Source organism: Mastigoproctus giganteus, chromosome 5 (assembly GCF_048544385.1).
Source record: "Mastigoproctus giganteus isolate SK-2022 chromosome 5, ASM4854438v1, whole genome shotgun sequence".
NCBI lineage: Eukaryota > Metazoa > Arthropoda > Arachnida > Uropygi > Thelyphonidae > Mastigoproctus > Mastigoproctus giganteus.
The window spans coordinates 98,982,437-99,002,291 of NC_143579.1; the positions used below are offsets into that span (position 1 = coordinate 98,982,437).

A 19,855-nucleotide genomic window follows, 5' to 3' on the forward strand; every position below is an offset into this window, starting at 1 on the left:
TGCTAAATAAAAATGCCATTTTTGACTCATGCCAGTTTTCTTTAGAAGGTGCAAATTATGTTAAAGCCTACAGTTGCTTGTCACTTCGTTTATGATAATATGCATTTTATTTGTAATTTTCTAAAAATAAATTAACTTCTCAAGATTAAAAAAATTTGAACATGTAATTGAAGTCCTCCAGCTAAAACTGGAAGACTTGAATTATTCAAGTCTGCAAACATTAGTAATTTAGAATACAAGAGGAGGCCTACTGTGCATTATGCATCTCCTTTTCTCATCCTCAAACTCACCAAAATTAATCTACATTACTTCAATATGCCAGCATTTTATAATCACAGCAAGTTGAATAAGTTGTGTTTCACTGCTCACCTTCTTGTAACCTGTTAGTAGGGAGCCAGCTATTGGTCAGTTTAGTCCAATATGGGACTAAACTGACCAGACTGGATAAATTACAGGCTGAAAACTTTTTACTATTGTTCATCAGTAAGTCAATTTTTAGGAACTCAGAATGCATTTTATAACCAGAATGATATGGTATTATGAATGGTAGTTAGGTTACAAAGATTTTTAAACTTATAAAAAAAAATCCAAAAATAGTATACAAACAATATTGCTGCAATATCAATTAAACAAAAACAATAAAATTAAATAATAAATATAGCACATTACATAGTTTTTTTTCTTTTGAATGCTGATGTAGGACAGAGATTTCACCTCATAGCAATAAAAATTATTGCAATAACATATGTATGGTTGTTTAGGAATTAAAGCATGTTTGCTTCATGTAATCAGTTTATAGCATAGGATAGTTTGTTTGTTGGGGATTTCCTGTTGTTATCTGCAGGTAAATCAGCAACACAGTGATAATTAGTATTAGAATGTCAAAATGATGTAAGGAAGTCAAGCTTTCACTGCATCCACAAAAAAATAAAAAAACAGAAAATAAAACCTTATTGTTATCATGATCTATTAGCTGATAACCAGTACTTATCCAATGCCTCCTTAAAATTCCCTTATGTTCCCAACTTTGACAATCCCAAAGGTAATTTATTCCAGGGAATACTCATTTTCTGGCCAATTAGCAACAATGAATTCATGACATTCTTGGTGTTTGCAAATTTTATGTAAAGCATTAGGCTAACAATGCATTTAGTTTGTACTAGGGCTTGCATAAAACCGAGAAATTTCAAAACCGAGTTTAACCGAAGTTTACTCTTAAAACCGGTTTTAAAACCGATTTTTTCAGACTTAGGGAAAATAATTAAAAGCTTATAACACAGGTATTTATTTTATCTTGGGTAGATTGTACAAATCGTAATCAAATATTTTAAACAAAATCTATCACCTCTTATAGTAAAAAAAATAAAAAATTAAAATTAAAATGCTCCAAAAAAGTAACCAGCTTGAGATTATACAAAATTACAAATTGTATTCAAATCCTTTGAATAAAAACTATCTTCTCGTATAGTAAACAAAAAAATAATAAGCCCTACAATAATAATAATAAATAAATAAAAATAATGTGAAAAAAAACAGCTTGGGGAAATTAATATTTATTGCTCAGCTTTTTGCTGAAAATGATCCTTTAAAAAACACAGTATATTAAGCATTTTTCCTGATAGACTTGACCTTATTTTTGTGTTAAAGAGACCAGTGATCGAAAACACTCTGTCAGATTGGACACTTGTTGGTTTAATGGTCAGCAGTGCTCTATAAACTTTCTCCAGATTTTCATTTCTACTGCTATTTGCCTCCAAAATTTTAAATTCTTTGCTGATTTCCAATTCACTCGGATATTTTAGGCTCTTCAGTTAATCTCTTTATTACACTATCATACTCTCGCATGAGTGTATCTCCAACATTGGAACTAGACGAGTCTTTGTTTTCTTCTAAAAGAACAGTTCGTTTATTTTCAGTTTCTTCATTCAACGCTAAGACTCCTTCGGAATGTTTTGCAAATAATCTCTGATAAATCTCTTCAGCATGCTTTTTCAAAACTTGCTTACTTGGAAAATCAAAAGTTTTTGAACCTGAATCTTCTTTCCTAAACTTTTTGGGGTTGTGTAGATAGCTCAGCAAAGCCACAGTTTGGCAATTTCGTCTTGCATTGTAACGCTGCAAAGGGCTTTGATGAAACTTTAAAGCAAATGGGTTTTCTGCTGTATCAAGCTTAGCAAGCAGAAATTCTATTGAAGACTCGGCTTTAAGTAAGTCTATCTTCTGAGGTTGTAGCCTTCAGAATCATTTCAACTGGTCGCTAAGTTTCACATAGCAATTCAAGTGTTTTCCGGTCATCGTCAGACACAGCTTCAGTTGACAGTACTGCATATAGAGCATTTGGAATGCAATTTTTCAATTTCAAAAATCTCTCAATCATATAGAATGTGCTATCCCATCTAGCCTTGCAATATAATATAAGTTTATATTCTTTCTCATTAAATTTTGCTTTAACAAAATTTTGTAATGTCATTTTTGGTAGGCGATTTTCGAAAAAGCTTGCAATTTTTTCTGACTTTGTTAATAGTTTGTGCAGTATTGGCCATTGGATTGAAGAAATAAATGAGCTCATCGGTAAAGTCGGTTTGATAAAGCATGCCTTGCTGTCTTTCTTCAAATTCTTCATCATCACTACTTTTTTCATTATTTTCATTTTCTTCGGGAGACTCAGAGACTGTGGAACCATAATTGATTGCTTTTTCATAAAGTACATCTTTTGTTTTATGAAAACCCCAAACACGAAAGGTATCAAAACCTATAGTACTTAGTACCGTGCATGGGTTGAAGGAGAAGTATGGGGGGAGGGGGACGCCGGAAACTTTGCTCTAGAGACTAAACATGGGTTTCACCACTTCAAGCCTCCAATAAGCAAAGTGGTGGTATTTCACTGATTGATGAAAGTCATCTACCACATCTATAACTGACAGATGTATACAATGGGCTATACATTGTTGATGATTAGGCGTAATTTGCTTGCCAAACTTAATCATCATTGCTGCTTCATCGGTGGTGCAGGCAACAATATCGTCATCCAAGTTCAAACCAAATTCCTTCAAGTGTCCATTCACAATTTGCTCAGTTCTTCTGCTATCAAGTGAACCATTAATCTCAATAAGACCTAACGATTGTCTTTTGAATTAATCTCAATAAGACCTAATGATTGTCTTTTGAATGCACATTTATATTCATATACATTTTATTTTGTATAGACGTATATTCGTCTAGAGTCAATGAATACCGTGCACCCAAAACCAATGAATTTTTGAAATGCTGAATGAGTTCTTCTTTCTTAGTTTTATAATAATTCAGAACCATATTTTTAATTCCATTCACTGAGGCTGGTGGTAATTTATCGTATTTATTTCTCTGAAGGTGAAGGCTTGATTGTATAAATTCACTCTTGGCAATTGAATTAACAGAAAATCCATCTAAAGTAGCTAATTTTGAAATCTCTTCTTCCATAGATTTTTTTAACGATAAAATTTTCCAATGTTCTTACCATTTTTACGGGAGGTTCACTGTTATCTTGTTTAATGTCAATCTGATGCATTTTCTTTAAATGCAACATCAAAGATGATTTAGATCCTTCAGACGACTTCATTATCTTCTGACATTTCGAACATTGTGCTTCATCTTTGCTTTTTTTAGCAAAATAATTCCATACATTTGATTGCATCTTAGACATATTAAGAGTAATAAATATTAATTAGTAGGAATTTATATCACCGCAATTTTAAATAAAAATATTGAAGATAACAAAGGCACAATACTATGCGTCACTTCCGCAAGCACTGAATGAAGAGTCTAAACGAGGCAAGTTTCAAAATTTTCATGAAAGAGATTTTTTATTTATTTACTTGCAATTTTTTTCCCCAATTAAATCTATTGTATTTTCAAAATTACATAAAAGCTAAATTTGGTGAAGCTGCTTTTTGGAGAACATTTGATCGCAAATTTAATAGGAATAAAGAAGCAAAAAACTTTCTACGATTGAAATTTGATGCAGTATTCAGCGAATCTGTTTCTAGTGGGTAACCATCAATAAGGCGCGTTCCACAACTCACTCAGTCGTAAATGAGTACACCTGCATCGTGCCATGATACAGGTGGGAAGATAAAAGGTACCCCTCCTAGATTTGGGCCATTGCCTGAGATTCGTACCTTAAAATAAAATAAAATAAAAACATGTTTAAAACAAAGCAGTTGAACGATCCAGACAAACGAACAAACGAAAGAAAATGTGCGTAACAAAAAACTATATTCGAGGGCTAACTAAAAAAATATTCGAATCCGGTTTTAGAAGCTCGGTTTCGGTTTTAACAACTCAATATGAAAACCGGATTTAACCGGTTTATAAAACCGGTTTGCAAGCCCTAGTTTGTACTGTTACGTTTGTAAAAAAAAACTGCTATGGCAACTTCTATATCAATGTAAACAACAACATTATTGTATTTAATCAGAAAAATAAATAAATAAATATAATAGTATTTGACCATGAAAAATAAATATTATAAAACTGTTGCTATGTGACTGTTTTATACTATATATCATAAAGAGCCCTGTTTATAACATCTATACATACAACAAAAAGTTTGCGTTTGCAACTTGGCAATTGACCCTGTTATTTATCATCTCTTGTGCATTTTCAATTTGTATTGTTCTGATAAAATTTAAAAGTGTTTAAATTTTGCTGAGTTTTATTGTCAGATATTTCTGACAATACAACTCTGCTGCAGTCACGTGAATGCTAGATTACACTGGTCAACAAAATGAAACTTTTTTTCCATCAACGATGTGACTTTCCATCAAAGATATTTTTCTAAAGCAGTTTTGAATGCTCATTTCAAATATCTTCTCAATATTTTTAAGAAGATATTTGACTGCTGAGAATATCAGCAATCATTTTTTGTAATGTGCCTGCTGATATTATCAGTACAAGTTAATTACATTACAAACACACAAGACTATGATGTGCTTAGTAATGAAATTACATTACAATTATTTTTATCACTTTTACGGTTTAAACCCAATATACACATAGTTAAAATAATACAGTATGCCACTGCAAAAAAGATATGTCAAGTTTAAATATGTCGTGCGGATGGTTCCTTTCGAACACCTTGTCCAGCACGTCACAGTACAACATCACATGTTCATTCCAGAAATATGTCCAATCATGTTCATTCCTTGGTGGCAATTTTCCACTTGTCCATTGTTGACAATGTCTTGTTGGAATTATTTCCCCTAATTGTCAATCACCATGCCCAGGTTTTTGGGAAAAAAGTCTAAATGAAAATGCATGAAATGAAGTTTCAGTGACATATGACATCCTTTTTGTATGCAGGAGACATGGTTACTCAAAACAGTTTCCATGAAGGGTGACACGAGTAATTACAGACTAGTTAGTTTAACTTCTGTTCCGGGTAAAATAATGGAGTCACTGGTTAAAGATGCATTGCAGGATCATCTAGACAAGACTGCAGCAATAATTCAGACACAGCATGGGTTTGTTAAGGGAAAGTCTTGTCTGACAAATTTGATAGGATATTATGATGTGGTTACAAAGGAACTGGATGCGAAAAATAATTTTGATATCATATATTTGGATATCAGGAAAGCTTTTGACACTGTTGCGCATGGAAGACTATTGTACAAATTGGAGCAGAATAGTATTAAGGGTAAGTTGCTACAATGGATAAAAGGATGGTTAAGTGCTAGAAGACAGAGGGTGGTAATCATTGGGTGCTGCTCTTCTTGGACTAATGTTATTAGTGGAGTCCCACAGGGTTCGGTGTTAGGTCCACTGTTGTTTTGTATATTTATCAATGATATTGATGAAGGTATATCAGGCTTAATGTCGAAGTTTGCAGATGATACAAAGGTTGGCAGGGTTGTTAATGACAGTAATGGCAGTGTGCTACTGCAACAGGATCTAGATAATTTGGGCAGATGGGCTAAGAAGTGGCAACTGAAGTTTAACCTTGACAAATGCAAAGTACTACATATGGGTAGAAGTAAGTAACCCCAGAGAAACGTACCAACTGTGTGGTACTACACTTAAGGTGGTAGAAAATGAAAAAGACCTGGGAGTAAATGTGCAGGCAGATATGAAGTTTTCTGAGCAATGCAGACAGGCTGCCAGGGCAGGTCATGGGGTTTTGTCAATGATATATAGGAATTTTGCTAGCAGGGAAAAGGAGGTGATTATCCCTCTGTATAAGGTAATGGTCAGGCCACGGCTTGAGTACTGCGTACAGGTCTGGAGGCCTCATTTTAGGAAGGATGTAGATTTACTTGAGCGTGTACAGAGAAGGGCAACAAGATTGGTGAGGGGAATGAAGGGATCGTCTTACCAAGAGAAGCTTAAGTTCTGCAAATTGCAGTGGCTGGAGACTAGGCACCTGCGCAGTGATCTGATTGAGGTATATAAGGCCTTGAATGGGTTGAGCACGCTGAATTCTGATGGGATCCTTCCACTTGTTCAGATTACGAATCTAAGGGGGCATAAATTCAAATTAAGAAAAGACAGATGTAGAATAGATGTGCGGAAATTTTCCTTTAGCCAGCGGGTGGTTAATTGCTGGAACAAAATTCCATCTGTCGTTGTGGAAGTTGATAGGTTGAATAAATTTAAGGAGGAACTGGACAGGCATTTGGAGGGAATGGTGTGATTTTTTTTTTTTTTGGCTGATGCTGCATAAGCTCATACATTTGCTTTCTTGCATCACATGCCACTACTACTACTATTTGAAATGCTTTTAATTCTAATACACCAAGGCATTTTTCAAAGCTTTCATCCTGAAGAATCTCTGTGATTTCAGGCCCCACAAAGATTCCTTCTTTCACTTTCCCAATACTCAACTTTGGAAATTTTCACTTAAGTAATGTTGTTGTTGTTTTTGGTTTTTAGGAGCATTAGCAACTAAGGCCATATTGCTCCGAGGATATGCAGTGGTCAATCCCTGACCTTTCTAAATCCTCCGTATTTGGTGGCCACGGGCTTGAACCCTGGTTTAATCAAGAAGCCTGTGCTACGCGCTGCTGCTCCTACCCACCTGACTACGGAGGCGCCTACTTAAGTAATGAAATTCTCTCAAATTCATTTTACCACTGTAAAACTCTTCATTAGGCAAAGTTTAATGTGGAGAGGTGGAAGTAATATTTTCATTGAGTCCCTAAAGGAACATAGTATAGACCAACATTCTGCAACCTTTTTCTCTTTGCAGTACACCTTAAGTTATCCATGACACAACACAGCACATCAAAATGTTAATCCCCAAAAAGCATAAATAAAGTGCAGCCATTATCAACCCACTGCAGGGTGGAAGCCTCCTCAACAATTCATGCTGAGGGAAATGGACCATAATCTGCCACGCTGGTCCAGTGCGGGTTGGCAGATCGACCGTATTCAGCAGTCAGGGGCTTGAACCCCGGTCTACGCAAAGAGCGTGTGCTACTGCACTCGCGCTCCTGCCCACTAAGCATAGTTTACAGCAATTACTGTTCCAACAATCCAACAGAAATTGGCACATGCATATATTAACATTTTATGAACCCTAAATCACTGTACAAAAGCAAAGCAAAGCAAAAAAAAAAAAAAAAAATTCTGTTACTATTAAACCAAATAACAATGCATACCTTCAATGGGATACTTATGCTTGCTTTGCTGAACACAGACAGCTGATGCATAGTGGAGTTGTTGACAATGCAAGCCTCATTTCTTTATCATGGATCTGAGTTTCTCCCTCTTTGATGTTTTAATTTCAGTCAAGGTCAAAAAGCCCAGTTCGTACAAATATGTAGTTGAAAATAGTAATAACACATTAATTGCCATCTTGGAGCTAGCTGAGTATTCTTTCCTTATTGATAACCAAAATGTGTTCAACCACACTTCACGATGTTTTAATTGCAATGTTCTGTCCACCTTCAGATCTGTTAGTTCCTCTTTTACATTCATGTTTTATCACCATACCAGAAAAAAACCAAAAGACAAATAATTATCACTATACTGTCTGTGCACTAATTTTTGCTTTTTTTTTTTTTTTTTAGGCTCATCACTTTCAGTACTTGCACTTGTGGACAGCATACTCCTTATGAGGAACTTGTCCATTGTTAAAAAAAGAAAATAGTAAAATCAACAATGTTATGGCTCGTGATCACAGTTTTCTGACTATTTCAGAGCACATGTGAGGAAACTGAAAGTAATAGACGTGGGACCAATACTCTTCAAACAGAGGAAAGGGCACATCTATCGGTTTTAAAATATAGTCTTATAACAAAAGGTGGGTGCATTGGCACAGGAACAAAGTAATAAAGTTGAAGTAGCAGGGACAAACATCAAAACAAGCCAATAAAATAATAAAAGACAGGGGATGTTTTGCTAATCCTTACACTTTTAAAGAACAGCACGTATCTAACTTTAACAAGTAGCATCTCATTTCAGTCAGCGCAGCGACAAAACGAGAAATACTGGAAGGGCAAACACACAAATAACTTTAGAAAGAAAGTGTTGGATACTCACACAAAAAATAATTTGCTGTCCCACACGTACAACATTGTGTTTCAGTAAAAATGGCATATTGTGAAATATAACAATGAGTAGCATTACAAACATATATAAAAACTATAATTGGGAGCAAATAATGTACAGTTAATTTCTTGCAATAGGTAAAAGTTCTCAGTTGTAGATTTCTAATCATAATACATATAGTATTATTTATAGGTATACAGCTTCAGCAAAGTTCTTGGCACACCTCATCTTGTGGTGGCACGCTGGTTGTGGAACACTGGTGTGGACTACTGATTCCTGGCTAATATGTGCTTCTTTGAAACTAGTTACAGCTGATGTAATGGTCTGCAGCAGAATGGCTGTCCCAGAGGCACATGATACAACAATGTTTTGTGATTCCCCCCCCCCTTTGCACACCTATTAACATACTAATGACTTTGAGGTCACTGCAGATATTCCATTGATAAGTGTTGTATCGAACTGCTTCAAGTTGTGGTCTTCATATTATTGTATAACTCTGATGTACAAAGTGGGCAATGGGGATGAATAGCTCTAAGTTCCTGTTATGCAGAGAAAAACTTTAAAACTTTGTCGGGGGGGAGGTCGATAAAGAGGCACCAGATTAGCATTAGCATTAGTAGAGGCATTTGATGCAAGAAAGCAAGCTTATGCACCATCAGCCAAAAAAAAAAAAAAAAAAAAAAAACCCACTTCCACTTCACCCCTCTGTTCGTTCAAAATACCTGTCCAGCTGAGCCTTAAACTTATTTAGGCTATCAACCTCCACCACAAGGAATGGGAGTCTGTTCCACCAACCAGCCACCCGCTGGCTAAAGGCAAATTTCCGCACGTCTATCCTACATCTGTCTTTCCTCAATTTGAATTTATGCCCTCTCAGGTGATTTTTCTGATCTAGAGGAAGAATCCCATCAGCATTGAGCATGCTTAAACCATTCAAGGCTTTATACACCTCTATCAGATCACCTCGCTGGTGCCTAGTCTCCAGACACTGTAATTTGCAAAACTTAAGCCTTTCTTCGTAAGAGCACCCCTTTGTTCCATTCACTAATCTTGTTGCCCTTCTCTGTACTCGTTCCAGCAGCTCTACATCCTTCTTGAAATGAGGCCTCCAGACCTGTATACAGTACTCTAGGTGTGGCCTGACCATTGCCTTATACAATGGAATAATCACCTCCTTATCCCTGCTGGAAAAATTCCTGTATATCATTGACAATACTCCATGAGCTACTCTTGCAGCCCTTCTGCACTGCTCAGAGAACTTCATATCTGCCTGCACAACCAACCCCAAGTCCCTTTCATTCTCTACCACTGTCAGTGTAGTACCACAGAGTTGATACGTTGCTCTGGGGTTGCTGTTTCCCATGTGTAGTACTTTACATTTGTCAATGTTAAACTTCATTTGCCACCTCTCAGCCCATCTGCTCAACCTTTCCAGATCCTGTTGCAGCAGCATAGTGTCAGTAGTGTCCTTGACAACCCTGCCAACCTTTGTATCATCTGCAAACTCGGACATTAAGCTTGATATACCATCATCAATATCATTTATAAATACAGAAAACAATAATGGACCCAACACTGAGCCCCGAGGGACTCCACTAATAACATTAGTCCACGATGAGCAGTGTCCATTGATTACCACTCTCTGTCTTCTCCCCCTCAACCACCCCTTTATCCATAACAGCAATTTGCCTCCAATGTCACACTGCTCCAATTTGTGTAGCAGTCTTCCATGTGCAACAGTATCAAAAGCCTTTCTAAGATCCAAGTATATAATATCAAAGTTATTCCCTGCATCCAGTTCTTTTGTGACTGCATCATAGTATCCAATCAAGTTGGTCAGGCAAGACTTCCCCTTAACAAAACCATGCTGTGTCTGAGCTATAACTGAAGTCTTGTCTAAATGATCCTGCAGTGCTTCTTTAACCAGTGCCTCCATTAATTTTCCTGGAACAGAAGTTAAGCTCACAGGTCTATAATTACTTGTGTCAGCCTTTGATCCTCCTTTGTGAATTGGGGTCACATTTGCACATTTCCAGTCTATGGGTACCTCCCCTGAGTCCAAGGAAGCTCTCATAATTATGGCTAAGGGTTTGCTTACTTCCTTTGCTGCCTCCTTTAATATAACTGGATAGATCCCATCCACCCCGGGTGCCTTTCTTGTGTTTATCTTCAACAGTTTCTCCTCCACTTTACTCTCAGTTATTTCAAGATTCTGTAGCTTACTGCTAGAGTTGAATACACCTCTGGCATTCCCCTTGCTGAATAACTCCTCATGTGTGAATGTCGATGCAAAATATTCATTTAGTTTGTTAGCTACCTGAGCAGGATCATCAACAGTTGACCCATCAATATCAAGTGGACCAATGTGATTCATCCCCTTCCTTCTAGAGTTTACATAAGTAAAGAACTCTTTGCTGTTTTCTTTGCATCCCTTGCCAAAGATTTCTCGTAATCTGCCTTCGCCTGCCTAACCTCCTTTGTAACTTGGTTGCATATCAACTTGTATCTATCATAGGCTTCTGTGTCATGTGTTAATTTGTAAGTATCCCATGCATTTTTCTTCTCTGCCATATGCCTCATTAGTTCATCTGACATCCATTTTGGCCTAAACCTTGAACAATATTTCTTAGTTGGTATGTAAAGCCTAGTAGCTTCCAAGATAAGTTCTTTGAATGCTTCCCATTTTGAATTTGCTGTTGGTATCATCATCAGTTGGTCCCACTGTATAGAATTTAAATACTGTCTCAGTCCATCGTAGTCACCTTTACGGAAGCAATAACCCTTCCCTTTATCCCTAATGGTAGTTACCTCTTTGAGTAAATCCCACTTCAGCACACTGTGATCACTGCCACCTAGTGGTTCATTTATCTGCAGATTCTTAATGCATGAAGAATCACTGCTGATAATCAAATCAAAAGTATTACTCCCTCTAGTTGCCTCCCGAACATGCTGATGTAGAAAACAATCATCCAATAAATCCACAAAAGCCCTGCTAGTGTGTGAGTAACCAGCCCCCAAATTCCAGTCAATATCTGGGAAATTAAAATCTCCCATTATAAGACTCTCTGATTTACTGGCCCATTCTATTTCCCTGTACAGTTCCTTATTATACTCATCAGAGTCATTAGGTCTATAGCACACTCCTACTCTCAATTTTGATCTCCCAATGCTTATGTCACACCAAACTGACTCAACACTGCACTGTCCAGCGATGTCGACTGGCTTCACTTCCTTGGTTTTTATGTGTTTCTTAACTAATAGCATAACCCCTCCCCCCATCCTATCCTGTCTATCCTTCTGTAGATGTTGTACTCCCCAAATTGCAGTTCTGCATCCCTTATATCTGTGTGACACCATGTCTCTGATATCCCAACAATATCTGCCTTTGATGTTTTGAGCAATACCTCAAATTCATCAAATTTATTTACTAAACTCCTAGCATTGGTGTACACACAAGTATACCTGCACCTGTTTCTATTCTTAGCTACCCTAACACAACCGATGTGTTTACTTGTACCGCAATGGCTCCCAGCAGTCTCTGAAATACCATGCATCTTGTTTTTCAGGCTTCTGCTCATTCTAATAGAAGCAGTGCAAGAATCTCTTTCACCTCTGCCAGTGGCTACTGTCAATCTATTGGTCTTTGTCTCCCCCCAAGCTAGCAGTTTTCCGACCCACCTAACACTGCCTCGATAGCATCAGCAAATATTCTTACGCCCTTTCTATTTAAGTGTATCCCATCCCTGTAGAAGCAATCTCCCCTGTTAACAAGTACAGTCCAGGCTGAAAAAAATTCTACCCCTTGAGCCTTGCACAGTCTTTCCAGGGCCGAATTGATCGACAAGGCTCTCATCATATACTCCCTCCTATCGTGTCTGGGCAGAATTGCAGACACTTTCAAATTCAACCCTAATTCTCGGCTTTTGTTCAACAGTGACCTGTACTTGTTAAGTAATTCTGCTGGTCTCCTACTCTTAATATTATTAGTGCCAACGTGTACAACTATATCACCTTTTGTGCCCTTAAAAGATGATATTTGCTCTACAACGTCATTAACCTTTGCCCCTGGCAGACATACCCTGGTCCTGTTCCACCTATCTTTTTTACAAATCATGTTCCCCGTTTACCTGACAATAGAGTCACCAACAACTACTAGATGTAATGTGTACTTGTGAAAATTCCTTAAAAACTCCAATATCACAGCAGTAGCTAAGTAAACTATTTACTGTAAAGAATCTCAACAAAACTTAGTTTCTTTTTTGATAGTGAGACACTTTTATGTTTTTTTTTTAACCAAGCATTTTCTGCTTTAGTCTCGAGGAAAGCCTTTCAGCATTATCTTTGGTCCTTGAAGAGGGCCAGATATCTAATGAGGTAATTTAATTCATCTTGGGTAAACAGCTCACTCCGATGTCTCATCATCACATGTGTACTCAGGATCAGCTGAAGTTCTCAGCTCTCTGCCAATTTCACCTTCATCACGTTCCATTTGATCTTCTAAAGCATTGATTCCCGAACTACTGAGATCTACGCTCTTTCAAAAATAAAAAAAAAAAAAGGTTTGCAGATCCCTATATATGGTTGACCAACGTTTCGCAGACATCCCCTCCCAGAACTGTTTGACAGACCCCCAAGGGTCCACGAATCCCAGTTTGGGAAACACTGTTCTAAATTTAGTTCATGCTGTGGAGGTACCAGAACTAGCATACTATCATTGTGAGAGATATATTCAAACTACTAGTCTCACCACTCAATTCTTTACTGAGAATCCAACATTACAAAAGGAACAATTACCTTATGGTCTTTTAGCTCTCTCCATATCATGGGTACTGCAAATGGCATCAACTTTTTCCTTTTGTTCAACAAGTCACATAATCCATTCAAACAAGCAGTACAAATAACAGGCATTATTCCTCTCACCTGGAGCACAGCCAAAGTATAATTGGTAAATTTTCCAAATATCCATCATGATTGCATACAATTGTGAGTTAGTTAGAAAAGAGATGCATATATAGCAGAATCTGTTGGGGGCGACTTTTATGCTTTTGAGGCATGACAATGAATATGTTTCAGTAAATTGCTAGATCTTATCTGAAACAATTTATAATAAAATAATTAAGTTATGAAATAACAAGGATATAAATATATGCAAACAATTATTTAAATATGAATGTATAAACAATAATAATAAATGAATAATAATTATATTCATGTAGGTTTGCTGAATAGGTATGAGTGGTATCACATTCCAAAAGTGGCATCATCGTGTTCATGTAAACACGCTCATCACAAAATTAATGTCCAAGTTTTTAACAACCCTGCCAAAGGTTGGCAGGGTTGTTAAGGACACTACTGACAGTATGCTGCTTCATCGTGTTCATGTAAACACTCTCATCACAAAATTAATGTCCAAGTTTTTAATAACCCTGCCAAAGGTTGGCAGGGTTGTTAAGGACACTACTGACAGTATGCTGCTGCTGCAACAGGATCTGGAAAAGTTGAGCAGATGGGCTGAGAGGTGGCAAATGAAGTTTAACATTGACAAATGTAAAGTACTACATATGGGAAACATTAACCCCAAAGTAACGTATCAACTCTGTGGTACTATACTGCAGGTAGAGAATGAAAAAAACCTGGGGGTAATTGTGAAGGCAGATATGAAGTTTTCTGAGCAGTGCAGACGGGCTGCAAGAGTAGCTCATGGTGTCTTGTCAATGATATACAGGAATTTTTCTAGCAGCGATAAGGAGGTGATTATTCCCTTGTATAAGGCAATGGTCAGGCCACACCTTAAGTACTGTATACAGGTCTGGAGGCCTCATTTCAAGAAGGATGTAGAGCTGCTGGAACAAGTACAGAGAAGGGCAACAAGATTAGTGAATGGAACAAAGGGTTGCTCTTACGAAGAAAGGCTTAAGTTTTGCAAATTACAGTGTCTGGAGACTAGGCACCGGCGAGGTGATCTGATAGAGGTGTATAAAGCTTTGAATGGTTTGAGCATGCTCAATACTGATGGGATTCTTCCTCTTGCTCAGAATAATCACCTGAGAGGGCATAAATTCAAATTGAGGAAAGGCAGATATAGGATAGATGTCCAGAAATTTGCCTTTAGCCAGCAAGTAGTTGGTTGGTGGAACAGACTTCCATTCCTTGTTGTGGAAGTTGATAAACAAAATTAAATTAAGGCTCAGCTGGACAGGTATTTCGAACACGAACGGAGGGGTGAAATGGGAGTGGTTTTTTTTTTTTTTTTGGCTGATGCTGCATAAGCTTGCTTTCTTGCATCATGTGCCTCTATCTAAACCATATATTCTTTTTTAGCACACGCTCTTTGAGTAAACCGGGGTTCAAGCCCCTGACTGCTAAATACGGTCGATCTGCCAACACACGCTGGACCAGCGTGGCAGATTATGGTCCATTTCCCTCAGCATGAATTGTTGAGGAGGCTTCCTTCCTGCAGTGGATTGATAAAGGCTGTAGTTTACCTCTTTTTTCTGATGGAAAATATTTGTTGACTAGTGTTATCAGACTTCAGCTGTAATTTGCAAAATCAAATTTAAGATTTCAAATAATCACCTAGCCTTTTGCAAAATTTTATTTATATCCATAATAAAGTCAAGAGATCAAAATAACATAAAAGGACAAATAGAAATCAGTCTTACTTGCATATCTGAAGCCATATTGTCATATCCATGGGCACCACCAGTACAGTAACTTTGGTGATCTTCATCTAATGCATGCCTTAACAACAAAAATTTAGAATCAAAATTATCTCAATATAATGAAAATGCAACAGTTTATTGTTACAGATATTCTGAAGTGCATTTTGTATATTAGCCAAGTAGCAACTTATGTACAAAGTGAATTGTGGTTTAAAATTATTTATAACACTTTTGTTATAAATATTCAAATGGACCCTACAATTTATAACTTACTTGAAAGCTAACCATCCATTATTCAAATCCAAGACAACTGGCTCAATATTAGGATGAGAAGAAAAGTGATAACGTTTTGGAAATTTTTCTTTATGATACACTAATAGATTCTCATTCTTGCATTCTACTGCATTAATTAGGCGTCTTACATCATCTAAAATCAGAATTGCATTTCAAAGATAGTATACTACTAATGTAACTTAACATATACATTTATAATACATGATAATGCCTGAATTCTTTGACAGTACTATAAAAACTGAGAAGAGTAAATATTCTAATAAACTAAAATATAAATAGCATTAAAAGATTTGTCAATTGCCCTTGGAAATAACCACAGAAAAATTAACTGTAGCTTATTTCACTGGCAAGGCAGCTGTATTGTTCCTGATTGAGAAAACTATGAATTATGCCAGAGACACTCATCCACACTCCTTAAAAATGAACACAATATACTATTTGTGAATATTTCATATGACATTTGTAATTATAAATATAAACCATGACAGTATTTTATAAAACACAGCAAAAGACACAAATCAGTTACGCCTAATAAGTAGTAATTTTACTCTCTGCATTTATATGAATTAAATTAGGCCAATATCATTTTAGTACTATAAAACTATGCCATTCTTCTTTTGTGATAAGCATCTAGAGGATGTTTTTTTTAACAAAATTACAGACTAATATAAAATCAGTATGGTTTTGTGAGTTGAAAAATCATAAAAAAATGGTCGCTTTTAATAGTTACTAAAATCTTTAAAGTTCTTTTAATTTATGCGTTATTGCCAACTCACATCATAGAGCATTTGCAATGGTTTCATGATGCTACAATCCAAATAGAAATGAAAGAAAGGACTGTATATTAATATTAAAATGAGGAAAAGAAACTTGGCTTTTGCTATACCTTATATAAAAAATTACCCATCCAATTCTCTCAAACTTAGTGACCCCTGGCACATAATTAATTCCAGTGTCACCCATTCACTGGTTAACTTCCTGCGATCCAGCCTACTGATACTCCCCTTTAATTTATATTTATGTACCCTGGTTCTTGTCTCCCTCTATCAACAAAAATATAAAAATCTTTACTGTATCATACGCTGAAAAAGAAAATACAAATACAATTTTCTCTTCAGGGCAGACCAAGGCTAGTAGATTTACATATATTCTGACTGAATGGTGAGTAGTACTAAAGTAATACCTTCAATATCAAGTTTCTGGACTTCTTAGTATCAGGGCAGGGAACCATAAAATATATAAAACAGGCTAAAATATACAGCGGAACAAAATACATTAAACATAAATTAAAAAAAACAAAAAAAAAACAGATATTATATGTACACTGAGTGATCACTGAATTATGACCACTTCTATAAAAACAGAATGTGACCCATTGACCACATGAGGTACGAGAGTGTGGAGCTGGTCGACCTAGTTAGTTAGTTATTTGGTTTTTAGGAGCAATTAGCAACTAAGGCCATATTGCTCCGGGATATGCGGTGGTCATTCCCCGACCTTTCTGCATCCTCCGTATTTGGTGGTGACGGGCTCGAACACCGGTCTAATCAAGAAGCGTGTGCTACGCACTGCTGCTCCTTCCCACCTGGCTACGGAGCACCCTGGTCGACCTACGTAGCATAGATAAGGTGTCAGTGGTTCAGTAGGTAGTAAAATTCTGAGCGTGATGGGTAAAAGGAAGGACTTATCGGAGTTTGATAAAGGACAGATTGTAGGTGCTAGATTTCCCCAACGGCTGAACTGGTGGGGTGTTTGAGAGCTGCCATAGTTAAAGTGTACCAGGACTGGCGTCAAAATGGTCAAACAACGACCTGACGGCAAAACTGCAAAAGGTTGATGCTAGAGGTGAGTGCCTGTTCCGACGACCCGTACAGGCGATCAGGCGCAGCACTGTTGAAGAGCTGACTATCCAATACAACAGGAACAACCTGGAACAATATCTGGCATGACCATGCATCACACGCTCACACATATGGGCTATACCAGCAGACGACTCCTACGGCATCCTCTCCTAACCAAGATTCATCGGTGTAAAAAACTCGCTTGGTGCAAAGAGCATGCAAGTTGGACATTAGAAGACTGGAAGAAGGTGTGCTGGTCAGATGAGTCACATTATTTACTCCACACCATGGATGGTCATGTATGGATTTGGTGTCAACAACATGAGGCCCTTGATTCATCATGCATGGTATCAAAAGTATAGGTCGGTGGAGGCAGCTGTATGATGTGGGGCATGTTTCACTGGCAGGAACTTGGACCCCTGGTGCATGTGGAACAACGTATCAGTGGTCTCCGCTATTGTCAACTGCTTGTGACTGCGTACACCCTGCTATGTTACACTTTTCCCAAGTGCTGATGGTGTCTTCCAAGATGACAAGACACCGAGCCATCGAGAACTTGTTGTACAATAATGGTTTGAGGAATACAGTTCTGACTTCCAGCATATTGATTGGCCTCCGAACTCCCCCAATATCAATCTCATACGCTTGTGGGACACTATGGAAAGGCATATCAGGCGTTTGGATACACCAATCACCTCCATACCTGCATTGCTGAGCACATTACATGCAGCTTGGTTGGCCATACCTCCCGAATGCTTCCGACATCTTGTTGAATTAATACCACATCGGATAGCTGCTGCACTGAGGGCAAGGTCATAATTCAGTGATCACTCAGTGTGTATACGAGGTGTGGCAATAAAGTTCCCGAACTGGAGAAATAAAAAAAACACAAAGTGAAGGAGCTCAAAAATGGTTTCATTTTTATTCAAAGTAATTACCACCTGACTGAATGCACTTATTACACCATTCTAAAAGTTTCTGAAAAGAGATTATGTTCGGTGCAGTGGTTACATTTTTCTTTATATCCTCAACATCCTGAAATGTTTTTTATCTGAGGGCAGTTTTCACCTTGGGAATATTCTTTGAAGCACCTGTACATAGAAGCAGCAATTGACTCTCTCCCCTTCAGGTACAAATCCTTGTTTGTCAAAAAACATGATCGGCATTGTTTTGATCTTGAAATTCTGTAAATGAAACTTTTTGGGCCTTGGGTGATGAATTTGAAGTCCACTGTATGAGGTGAGGCTTCATCTCTGGTTCCTACTAAAGCACCCAACATTCAACTCCAGTGACAATACAGCTGAGGAAATTAGGATCATCTTGATAAGTCTGAATGAAGTCTCCACATGATGACACTCTGTTGCTTCTGCTCATCCACAGGCTGTGCAGAACAAATTTTGCACAGACCGTCCTTTTTTATAAATCTTCATGCAGAATTTGATAAATTATTTCCTTATTCACAGCCATCATTCTGAGGGTCAAGAAACAATCTTTTGCTCTAATTTCCCGAACTTTTGCAACTCTGTCCTCATTTCGTGAGATTGATGGATGCCCACTTCTTGGGTCATCACGAACATCCTCACATCCATCTTTGAACCATCTATACCATGCAAACACACTGGTATGACTTAATATTCCATCACCATAAACAGTTTTTAACATTTCATGTTTCTGTTACAGATTTTCCCAGTTTAAAGTAAAATTTGATATTTGTTCATTGCTCCATTGCAAAATCATGGCACAGGATGTTAATGCTACTAACGAAACTAGTTGTTACTTGCAATCTGCCAACCAACTGGACACCCTCAGTAACACGATCCGTTGAAGAAAGTTTGAACTACAACATACCATTTCCATTTAGTTTCAAACTCATCAAACATGACTGCAACAACATCAGTCCAGGAATGTTATTTCTACAACCTGTATTTCATTAAAAAATTTCAGATACATAAGATAAGTGATGCAGATTGTCCAAACACTAATAAAAGTCAAGGTTTGGTAGTTATAAGAACAGCTCAAAGGGTAAGTCTGGCTGACATACTGTAAGTACATAATGAAAAGCTTCATTTTCCAATTTCATGGGACAAACAGAAATACTGAGCAAGCTGGCTGATATCTCAAATATTCACCCTCACTTATAATAACGAGTTCATTTCACAGTGGGAAAAAAAAGAGCAGCTGAGAAAAATAAGAGTGACGCATTAATTCTATAGACTGGGGTCTGTAGACCATAAACATGCTACTATAGAGAAGACATGAGGGACATCTCTAACCAACTTGAAGACACTTCTGTGGTACTTTTTATTAGTGGCAAATTGCAAAAAAGTATCCACCTGATTCTCTCAAACTTAGTGACCCTGTCAGTAAGATGTAGTCTGTTATGCGTGACCAGGACAGGGCATGACCCTAAGGGAAGAACATTCCAGAATTCTCCCATATATTAGGCTTAGAAATGACACCAGAGCCATCTTGATTATGGCTATGATTTTAATCTCATCAACTTTTTTTATATAAGTACTTTACACCAAGGGG

General features: G+C 37.3%; 1 protein-coding gene across 1 annotated transcript in view; it reads right to left on the bottom strand.

Moving 5' to 3' along the window:
* Positions 1-19,855, bottom strand: part of LOC150085581 (venom phosphodiesterase-like) — a 248,321-nt gene that overhangs the window by 87,349 nt on the left and 141,117 nt on the right. Inside the window, exons 9-10 of the mRNA XM_090374609.1 lie at positions 15,462-15,615; positions 15,189-15,267 (exon numbers count right to left, since the gene is read on the bottom strand). Of these exons, the coding sequence (XP_090230735.1) occupies positions 15,189-15,267; positions 15,462-15,615 (233 nt within the window). The remainder of the gene's footprint in view (positions 1-15,188; positions 15,268-15,461; positions 15,616-19,855) is intronic.